This window comes from Zootermopsis nevadensis, unplaced genomic scaffold, assembly GCF_977971745.1.
Source record: "Zootermopsis nevadensis isolate Lab colony 2312 unplaced genomic scaffold, Znev_1.0 Znev_ptg000007l, whole genome shotgun sequence".
Taxonomy (NCBI): Eukaryota; Metazoa; Arthropoda; class Insecta; order Blattodea; family Termopsidae; genus Zootermopsis; species Zootermopsis nevadensis.
Genome location: NW_028259139.1, coordinates 13,849,818 through 13,861,451, shown reverse-complemented (window position 1 = coordinate 13,861,451; position 11,634 = coordinate 13,849,818). Strand labels below are relative to the sequence as shown.

Sequence of the window (11,634 nt, the reverse complement as noted above, 5' to 3'; positions counted from 1 at the left end):
TTATACGTTGGCAACTAACGTGGACTATGACGTCACGAACGTTGTCGTGTCATCTATCAACATATCATAAAACTACTTTAAGAACGATCTGGAGGCCAGTCGGTAACAACGCTGTCTATCAATCAACCCACCCCTGTCGTCACACCACGAACCACGTATACATTTACTGTATTCCTTTGTCTTGAAGTCTCCTTTTTGGTGCCACTGTTATGTTGTGAAATCAAGTTAATTTTCATCCTACGATATAGTTCTGGTGTTCAGTACTTGATACCACAGTCGACAAAAAAGAATAAAAGACACTGAACTGTTTTTTTATTAATTTTGCCACAACTGACTTTAGTAAGTGAACGAAATTGAATTGGTCTGTGGCAGAGGGGCAGAATGATATAAAATTTTAAAACAAAGAAAACTCAGACATAAACTCTTAATCATAGGCAATGTTGGGCTGAAGACATTTCACTGAAGGTATTTTGAAAGAATTCTGATTCTGAATACTGATGACAAAACAGAATAAACTGCTGAAAATGGTATATTGTACCGTGTCCTCAGAATTGGTAAGTTTGAAAATATTTCCTTGTTGCAGCGAGTGATTTCAGAACTGCTACCTTTGACTTGGATAATGAAAGTTGTTAAACTTCGTTTCTAATTCTTGGAATTACATTATCGACTGTAAGTATTTAAATTTGCTGTTACTGAAACGTGCCTGCATCAACAGAACAGTCACTGAGACCACATTTAGTAGTATTTGAGGATTTCACGGCGGTGAGTATGAAGATGGCTGTCTTCTGGGTTCTTGCGCCGTGTAGTCTGGTAGGAGTCTCCATCATTAGGGCGATGAGTGATCAGATGATGGAGGCAGCAAAGACCTCTGAAACGTCGCGAAAACTTCTACCAGTCTACCAGGCGCAACAACCCAGAAGTTACAAAATATTACATTTATAAAATTTGGAGATGATCAAAATTAAATAAGACTCGTATATAAAATCCTTAAAGCGTTTTACATGCTCAAATCACAACGATCTTTGTTGAGTATCTTAGAGAGAATAGCAGATTAAATGTATAATCTATTTAAATCAGATGAAAAAATATTCGTTTCTTATATGGTAGTAATTTAATTTTAAAATGACAATAATAGCGAATCAAAAGGAAGCTTACCTTCACTTGCTAGTCAGCGTGATACTTGTGCCTGCTTTGTCGGGCAAATGTGGTTGAAGCTGAAGACAAGTATATCTCGTTTCAGCATTCACGCTTTGCGGTCGTTTCCTTTTTGAAGTCTTCGTGTCCGTGAACGTCGAAAATCCCAGCTCACACACGTACGTCGTTGAAAACGGCAGCAAGATTTCTATAGCCCTTTCAGCACCTGTGAGATGTTCTTCCCTCACTGATATTCAAAAAAGAGTCTAGTTCGGTCTTCTTCGGCATTTAAGCGGAAGAAATTGCTGACCACACGTCACCCTATATCTGGTTGGATGATCGTTCACCTCTGCTTAGGCATGTGAACGTGAGGCCAGCAGTCAAGCTAGTCGGCTTTGGCTCTCTGGAGCTGTTACGCCACGGAAACAAAAAACTTGTACACACAAAAACACCCATACATATAAGTGCAAAAGAGCTTTGTATCAAGTTTCCTGAAAATTTGTCAAAGAACCACAATAATACAAGAACAATTTCTCTGTCTGTCAAAGGGCCCAAAAGAACTTCGAATTAAATGTACGCCTTAAAGATTACTGTGTCCGTGTCGTGACGTATGTTAGCTGTTGATGGTAGGTGTGGAGACGTACAAAGAATGTCTCTGTGAATAATCGTTTTAAAACAGAAACTGTTGTTGGAGTCCACAGTTCCTTTTCATAGCCGTCAGACGAACGCGCTTATAATTAATCATAACGACTCTAATTTCATTCTCCAGTTAGATGGAGCTCCTCCACATTTTTCCACATTCCTGCGGGATTACGTAAACCAAACATTTCCTCAGCGATGGGTCAGACGAGGATGGTGGATAGCCTGGCCTCCACGCTCTCCAGATCTTACCCCTATGGATTTTTATTTGTGGGGTTATGTGAAGCAGCAAGTGTTCTCTGCCCAAATAACAAATTTGGACCATTTGAAAGAACGGATCACTGAAGCTGTTTCATCTATCACACCGGATGTTCTCGGTCGTGTATGGCAAGAGCTTGAATATCGTCTTGATGTCTGCAGGGCAACTAAAGGAGCGCATATCGAAATCTACTGAACAGGTAGGATTCTTGGAGAGTTTCTCTTTATTTTGATATTTATCTCATGTCTATCTTGCTTTGTTCCAAAACTATGACTGCTTGTTACCCCGCCATTATTTTACGGACCACTGTATATATATTGAAAGTGTGTGAGTCTTGTGGAAATGTAGGTAAATCAAATAGGAACCTAACAAGTCAGAACGAAATTACATATTCAGTTGTGCTTTAAAAGCAAGAGCGATATAAGTCTCCATAGTGACATGGATTAGAACCAGAAAGAGATAAAAATTATGATTTGCATCCCAGTCTCTTTGAAAAGAGAGATCTGCCATCTTCAGAGGCGATTACACCACCATTGTCTACGCCAGAACTGCGAAACGTGCGTCCCGCAAGTGTTCTCTTCTTATATTGAAGTACTTAGTATTAATTATTGACTTCTTACATTTATGATTAAATGTAACCAAATTATAAGTTAGAGTAATTCTCTTTATATTTTCTCAACTACCAACAATGTGTAAATATGGACCGACAATGGTAAGCTTTTATGTTAATACCTGCGTCTACAACAATGTAAGAAAATGTATTCGGATTTCCAACCCACACCTGCAACAATGTTGGTTGAGCATGCCATAAGGCTCTTTATTCATTTCTTATACATGCAGTATAATTGCCTGAATAAACCGTGTTGCACTCGATTCCTTTACTAATTGTTACGTCACAGTTTTCGACGGCATTGTTGTATTGCCGTCCGCTTTCGTCAGTGTGGAAAGAACTGAGCTGTGAATCGCTTGTAGAAGAAGTGTGTCGTAGACTAGATAATTTTGTGCTGTTAAAAACTTTTTAGAATATCACAAGTACTTTTCTTATATAAGAGTTATTAAGAAATCTGTGATACTATCCTCCAGTCTTTCCAGCGGACATCGTGGTATCTTACCATTGAACAAATTTGAGGTAAGGGATTCCTATTTATTATTATAATTGTTCATGACATTTACGTGTTTTCATCTACATTTATGAACTCTTGTAAAAGAATTAGGCTTGTCGTCTTTCTAACACAATTTCAGGCAATATTAGGTTGGCTTCTGTTTGTTCACGGCATCATAGATAGTAAAATAATATTCCAGTAGGCAATTAACATTTTACACTTTTAAAGGAATAAAACGTGTTTAGTAGCCCAGAATCTTAATAAAAATATATGGATGCTAAGAAGTGGGGTATATATTCTAACACTTCACATCTCTTGATACATCGACATTATTAAAGCGTTTTAGGGAACTGTGAGAAATTTTTATTTGGGTTTTATGAGCCTAATTATCGACGAATCTCCCTCTTACTATCTCTCTACAACAGCAGATTAAATCCGGGGAATACCTGAGTGCAAATCTTTTTTTCCTCCGGTCTCATACCAAAAGAAAATTAAGATTAAAATGAACCAAAGCGTAACTTTGCCAGTTGTGGCGTATGAGTGCAAAACGTGGTCTTTCACAATGAGGGAGGAACATAGACTGAGGGCTTTGAGAACAGAGTGTTGAGGACGATATTTGGACCCAAAACGGGGGTGGGACAGATAACAGAGAAAAGTGCATGACGAGCTCCACGGCCTGTTTTCCTCACCCGATGTTGTCAGGGTGAGGTGGGCAGAGGAGGGGTAGAGGCCTGAAGGGAGGAGACCTCTGGGAAGACCTCGGCGTAGGTGGGAGGATAATATTAAGATGAACCTTAGGAAGATGGGACTCGATAGAGCGAACTGGATGCAACTGGCTCAGGATAGACCCCGGAGGCGGGCGCTTTTTGAACACGAACCTTCCGGTTCAGTAAAGAAAGTGGGCTACTTTTTGACAAGCCGAGTCCCACTCGACTTTTCATAGAATATCTTGATCTTTCCAGTGTGTGAGTAGCGTGATGTAGGCTGGATCTACGCATGTGGTAGAACAACGAACAGCTTTTGTGACTGTTCCCAACTGTAATTCTCGCGTTCATTTGATAAATTTAAATTACATTTTGTGCTTTTAGTGTATATAAAAGTCCTTAATCATGTAAGCTCTTAAGAACTTTTAGTTCTACAGAGCGAGAGAGAGAAGAACTAGAAAATTTTATGGTTATGAAAAGGCATAGCTTCTTTTTCCAAAATTTATTTGTTAACTGCCTGGTCCTGCATCAAAGGTCACATAATTTCTGTGGCATACTTTTGTCGTATTTTTTTAAAAACGATTTACCAGAGTAGAAGCATCTAAGACTTTACAGATTACATTGATATTTTATACTTAATGTCTAAATGGTTTACTTGTAAGAAGATTTAACCTGATGTTATTAATGAAAAACACGCGGCATGACTTATTATTGCCTATATCAGCCACATTTTCAGGGAGAGTAAGTTAAGAAGAGAGGGATGGGCGGGGCATGTGGAGTGCACCGGGTATTTTTGGAAAGCCTGGGGAGAAGAAGAGCCGGGATAGCTCAGTCGGTATAGTGACTAGCTACGGGCTGGGAGATCGGGGTTCGATCTCCAACGAGCGCAGAGGATTTTTCCTCCAGCCTCTGTGGCCCACCCAGCCTCCTGTCTAATGGGTACGGGGTCCTTTCCCAGGGATAAAGCACGGCCGGGGCGTGATGCTGATCACTCACCCCCATCTAGTGCCGAGGTCTACATAGGCATATAGCGGGACACTTTACTTTCTTTACTTACTGGGGAGAAGAAACCGCTGGGGAGACCTAGATGTAGATGGAAGGATAATTTCAGACGGGATCTATGGGCGATAAGAGTTGAAGGAGACTGAATTTTGTTGGCCCAGGGCAGGGTCCGGTGGAGGGCTTTAGTTAGTTCTGTGTTGAAACCTCGTGTTCCCTAAGCCGTCTAAGTGGTTAGTTTGTTAGTTATATGTCGCATTTAGAGCTTTGTCATTTTGTATTGAATCTCAACAGGCATTTCTATAACAAAGAAACAAACTGAGTCCATGGAGCCCAAGTCGAGCTTGAGAATCTAACAGTAGCCTAGGTAATCAAATGCCTCGCCCTTTATGAAACAATAACAAGTTCTATAAAGCTCCATATTACGCAATTTTCACCCTTCCCTTGTCAGTAACTCTCTCGCAGGCCCAGATATTATTCTCAGTACCGTGTTCCATCTCAGTTGATGTGCACACGCGTCAGTATGAGGAAAAACCTGTAACAGCGATGGACTGTCTTTTCAGGAGATGGAGTTAAACCTAAGTAGCAGCCTTTTTCACGACGGTTCGAAGTGCACCGAAGCATCGGTCCCTCTGAACGATCTGAGAGAGAAAAACCACGTCTGTGACGCGGTGTTGAGGTTGGAGGATGGCGGCGTCTTTCCAGTCCACAGAATGGTTCTCTCGATGCGTAGTGAATATTTCAGGTTTGTTTATGTACTGACTTGGTTGATTAACATGTGAAATAAGAACACAATAGACGTCAATTCGTATGTGAAATGTTATACCCCCTTTGTTGCAGGAACCTGTGTTTTTATATTGCCAATTGTCTTTTGTTATTAAATTTCATGGAAGCGAGGAAGAAGACTAATGTCTTCTGGACGTTGCGGCGTAGAAACTGAGTGGTATTTTAGGCGTAATTACTGTCTTCTTTTCTTGATGATGGAGGCAGTAAGCACCTCTGAAACGTCCGATAATTTCTACGAGAAAACACGTCGCCACTTCCCTGAAGACGTAAATGGCCTTTTGTACTAATTTTTAAGTGCGAGTGTACCAAGGTGACAGTCAATCGATCTGAAAGTAGAATTACAATCCATTTCCAAATCGTCTTGATTTTAATAAATAAAGACGACCGAAAATGTCCGGAAGGAAGTTGGTAATGCACCTTTGTCACGCCAGTGTCCGGAACATTGAAAGTTGCTGTGCGTTGCTCTGCCTGAAATATAAGGAACTGTAACAAAGAACTTCGCGAGAAATGTTTCATTGTGAGGAGAGAATCGTTCGAGAATTTGTGCATACGTTAATCTGCTTGTGTTTTAAATAAGGATGCGGTGATCTGTTGAAACGAGAAATGAATTAGACCCTTGAAACATTGTTTCTGTTTTCCAACAGACGTTTCTTACGTCATGTTACAAGCTGTGCCTCTCTTTCAGTTTTCCGACAATCAAATCTTTCTCTTTGTCTTGCAACGTAAAGCCTTTACTTTGTAATAGGAAATTGTTTGCTTGTTGGAGATCACTTTTTAAAAGCCGCGTAGAAACATCGGCTTTTCATTTAAGTTTATTGTCGGGAAAATGTTTTGACAGAACAAATCGATTTCATATTACGAACTGATTAATCAGTGGAATGTACAGCCTGCGATGTATGTTGAAACAATTGTGTTAATTTGTGGCTTGGCTTCAAAATTTCTGCAGTAGTTGTTATAACCTCAGATATCTCTCATCCACCACATTGACAAAAGGATACTTTTATTTGGCTACGTGAGTTATAAAAACTTAAAGTTTATGCGCATGATTTGTAATTTTCTGCTCGCCGTTTCTCGAAATCGGTCTGAATTAAGGACTGCTTTATGACGTTTCAGGGCCCTCTTCACGACAACACTGCACACCAGTGAGGAGACTGATTTTCTCCTCCGCGGAATCAGCTCAGAAATGATGACCCAGATAATGGAATATGTTTATTATCGCAAAGTGGACATCCGCTCCGACAACGCATGTGAGCTGCTCGTGGCGGCCGATTACTTGTGTATTCCGGACCTTCCTAAACTCTGCTGCGACTTCCTCAAAGACGCGACAGACGTCGACAACTGTATCAGCATCATGCGTTTAGAAAGGTAAATTAATGTTCATTTGTCATTCGCTGAGACGCCAGCATTCGTCGCAGGATCGAGGCAGCTTTACCCAACAGAGCAGCCGAGTGCCGGGTCGGAGTTTAAAACCTGTGACTGAGGACTGGGCAAATTATAATTCGTTGTAGGTCAGGGCTGCTTGCAGGTTATAATTAATGTGCCTGTAATATAAATGTTTTGATTTAACTGCGTATGTATTGGTCGTCATTAAGACCAGCAGATGACTAATTTCACCACGTAGAACGTTAATCACGAAATATTGTAGGGTCATAATTAAATCTGTCTTCCTCTCGAATTCCTTTTCTTCTTTATTTCTTTCTTTCTCTCTTTCTTTCTCTGCGGCATTCCTTGCTTCCTACATAATTCTCCCAATATCAATGTCAACATTCAGCCCCACATCTTTCTGCATACAGCAAAACCTCTGTTAACCGACCCTCGATTATCCGATTCCCTCATTAAGCGACCGAATTTCAACCAGATCGGTTGTGATCGGTTTCTACCGGCTGAAGTGTGTAAAGAAATGTCCACGCGGCACAGTTCATTGATCTAACCTCACACCCTGATTTTGCTGACTATTGTGAACACTTCAGGACATTTAGGGAATTGGTTATTATCGGGCAAAGACAAAAAACAACCTGCTGATTCCCGTAGAAGCTGAATCCCTACCTTCCTTGTTCAGGAAAACATATTAAGCGAATCAACTGACATCGGCAGAATCACACCAGAACGTCCACTTCATGTAATGGTCAGAATGACTGATAAGTTCACTATTTTAATATAGAGACTTCCTCGAACAGCTCTCACGAGTGATTCTTTTGCCGTCTCCTTTCCCTCGGTCATCCGACTTGTAGGCTTATCCGACCCGTGGTCACCTCCACGTAGTCCGGTTAAACGAGGTTTCACTGAATTAACACACACAGTTAACACAACGTCCTTTCGCCAATGTTAATGCCTGAATTCTAAATTCTACGCTTGTCGTCTCACTGCCTTCTTCACTTACGTACGCCAAGCCCTTGTTTCAACCTATAACTTTATCACGAGGACGAGCGGGCATTGCCTGGGAACCTTCATGGACAAAAACCTTCAATTTTGCCCCGGTTACACGGAGCGTCTCTCACAGTTGCCTCTCCACTTGTCTGCTCTCAGTCTCAAAGGGCTAAGGTAAAAACTGGAGGTGAAATACTGTGGTGTGCAAATGCTTGAGAATCCAGTTCTTGCTTCAGTGTTTCAATGTGCCAGAGTTCAAATGAATTCGATTCTGAGTCCGCTTTTACCCTCGCTGTCGCAGGTTTCAATTCTGCGCCAAACTTGAGACTCAAGCTCGTCGCTTCGTTCTGCGCCACTTCGTGGAAGTGTCTCAGGAGAGCGAAGAAGTACTAGAACTGGATGTAGATGAGCTACAAGCGATAATCGAGACCAAGGACCTGAACGTGAAGGACGAGAAAGTTGTGTGGGAGTGCATTCTCCGGTGGATCAACCACGACCCGGACAACAGGAAACGCCACATCGTAGGCCTTTTAAAGGGCGTCAGACTGGGACTAATTGAGGCAAAGTTTTTCAAGGAGAAGGTCAGTATGCCTCTGAAATCGTGGATGTTTATGGGAATTGAAGTCCACATTTTCAATTCCATATTCACACGTGTTCGTAAGTAATTAATGCAAATCGTGAGCCATTTACGTCACTACGTGTAAGCCCGTCTGTCTGTCCGCAGATCCAGCTCGACACCGTCTAAATGGATGTTCATTAGATTTAATACTGATGAGCTTTAACAGAATCTGTTGACATATTCCAATTCTGGTTAAAATCTTACAATAACAACGTCAAAATTACACTATGATTTTAATGCTTTATTCCGCGCAAAATTTGCTGCGAAAAAATTCCCAGATTATCTTAGTTTCCATGGTTACGAAAACTACCTGTGGAATGGCGCTGGTATTCTAACACGCTCGCATGTGTGGGTGTGTGTGTATGTTCAAAACAAATATTCGATTCGTCCTTTTGTGCAGAGATGTGGTTGGAGTTAATAATCGTCTTTATTCATCGTCTGTATGTGTCCGTTAATCCGTCCGTCCGTCTGTCTGCGCGCCAATCTTTTATTACAGTCACAGAGTTTATTAAGATCCATTACGTGTTTCAGTTCAACTACAGCATCCCACTGTTAACAACATTCAAACGTTCACTCTGCTTGATTAGTAAAATCATCCAGCAGATAACTCACGTCTTCTGGCTCAGATCCTACTGCCATACGAAACGTATCTCAGCTGCTATAATAATTTCACGCATCTCCGGCGATGTACATAGTCAACCCGAGGTCACTTCAGCATGATAATCCTCAGGTGATTGACTACATAGGGACAACAGACATCCGAAAATTGCATCAAGAAAGCTTCGTTCTACCTCCAAGAGTAAATTACTCTAAGGGTTTCAAACTCATAGACAGCTTGAACATTCCAATATTTCAACAGTCGTCTCACGAAGCAGCCATGAAACTTAAGATATTATTTCTTCCATTTCAATACGTGCTTTAACAAGAGAGAAAAAAAGTTTCTACTCTAGGTCAAATGTCCTGTGATTTCAGCTACTTTCCTCTTACGAATACGTGTGAAACAATTGCACGGATCCATGAAAATGTTATCTGCTTCAAATGTCTTTATAATTTAGCATTCATATCTACTAGTTTCGAACACTTAAAGAAAAACACCTGATGATGACCAATTAAGGTCGAAACATGCAATGGATCTTAATAGACATGGAGCCCATAATCACACGCTGTTGTGTTGACGGACCTTCAACCCAACCATCAACATGCAGCAGGTTGCCTCCCTTGAAACTCGAAGCAACTATTTGTCATAATTTTTTTCGATGCTACGTAATTATGAAGATTAATTAAAGTTATAGATTCAAAAAGAATGTGGTGTTCGCAGCGTGCGTCTCGCACTAGAGAGACGAGAAATAGTTTACAATTTTGAAGGTAACTCAAAATGCAACCATTATTGAACTATTTAATTTTGTCGAAACATTTCTCGATATAACTTTGCTTTGCTCTCCACATCCTGTGCATTTGTGATGAGCGTCATTACATAAATGAAGAAACATTTTAACCTGTATATTCCATATCTGTTTCGGTTAGTTTTCAAACAAATTATGTGTGCATTTCTTGTCTCCTCTGCAATGATTCAAGGCATCCCTTCCTAAAAGTCTATAAGGTCCACATTGAACTGTTTATCAGGTATCAAATCACCCTTACGTGATGGAAAATGAGGGGTGCAGACCATTGATCTCGGAGACGCTCGCGTTTCTTCACGACTCAGAAATGATGACAAAGAAAAAAGACAAGGAATTCGTGACACCAAGATTTGCCTACCCACGAATCCCACAGGACATTCTTTTTGCTATTGGTGGGTTTCACAACGGAATCCCGTCAGATGTGATCGAAGCGTACGACGTACGAGCAAACCGGTGGAGTGTGGTGAGTTGAACGCATTTCTACTCTTACCGTGACCTGTTAAATGACGCCCCGAGAAATACTACTTTTCCTACATTTTGCTTATTTTTACTAAGTAATTGTTTATTTGGGTTTAATCACAAGTACTTCTTTTCCTATTTTTCGTTTTCATTTATTTCCATTGCAGTGAACCCTTTTTTAAGAGAAGCTTCAAATACATGAATAAATAAATTAAATGCTGATTCTCATGTAAAATGTAAATTCTAATAGGAATCCACGAAAGTTGCCTAAAATACCACTTACAATAAGCGTCCGACGTCATCTGTCATGGTAACCTGTCTGCTGATTTTAGACATGAAACGAAATCATCGTTGATCGTCAGTGTGGATTTCAATGCAATAAATGAGGTACTGATCATTGTCGATGTTGGCCATCTGCGTGGTAACGCCTCGTGAATTAGGAGGCACACTGTTTGGGGTGGGGTGGGGGACATACCGCCTCCAGCTTTGCGTCGATAAAACCCAAAACACCAACATCTGTCTCTACCATCGTACGAACCTGATATGTCAGCTGTTGATTAGAAGTTAATTCTACATTTGTCTATCCAACTTGAAGAGGGCACTGGTAATGTTGAAGTTTCTCTTCGGGATCTTCCTGTTTCCTCCGCCTCTCTTAATTCCACGATTGCTCCAAGTTAATTTCTCACGGTCTTTGTCGAGTGCCACCCACCACGGTGTAGCAATTTCGGTCAACTGTCGGGGGTTGCACCTCTGCTCCGGTGGTTGGTCGCTTGGACTCTAATGTATGGACTTCACATCAGTAGACCAAATGAGGCAAAGTAACAAGAAGCCATAACCTGTCGTTCTTGCAGGTGGAGGGTTTCGACTCGATCGGTCGGCGAGTCCACCATGGCACGGCTGTAGTCGGTTTCGACATTTACGTCATCGGTGGTGAAGAAGGCTCTAAAGATTTAAGATCATGTCTCTGTTTCAACGCTGTTACGAAGACATGGCGCGAGGTGGCGCCAATGAATGTATGCAGGTAAGATGCAGCTTGGTAACTAAGGAACTCCGTGGCACAGAGCCCTTCTTCAAAAGCTGATAGTCTCTCCGTTAATCAAGATATAAATGTGGGCAGCGGCTGTAAAATTGTACCACTCACATACAGGAGCATCGTGCAAAGTGT

At 41.2% G+C, this 11,634-nt stretch overlaps 1 protein-coding gene across 1 annotated transcript; it reads left to right on the top strand.

The window, feature by feature from the left end:
* Positions 1-2,985: 2,985 nt before the first annotated feature.
* On the top strand, positions 2,986-11,500 carry LOC147874625 (kelch-like protein 10). The gene is made up of 6 exons (XM_087344377.1): positions 2,986-3,161; positions 5,402-5,583; positions 6,738-6,989; positions 8,293-8,572; positions 10,234-10,473; positions 11,321-11,500. Exons 2-6 carry the CDS (start codon positions 5,405-5,407, stop codon positions 11,492-11,494), a joined length of 1,125 nt encoding a protein of 374 aa, XP_087200503.1. The 5' UTR covers positions 2,986-3,161; positions 5,402-5,404; the 3' UTR covers positions 11,495-11,500.
* The last annotated feature ends 134 nt before the right edge of the window (positions 11,501-11,634 follow it).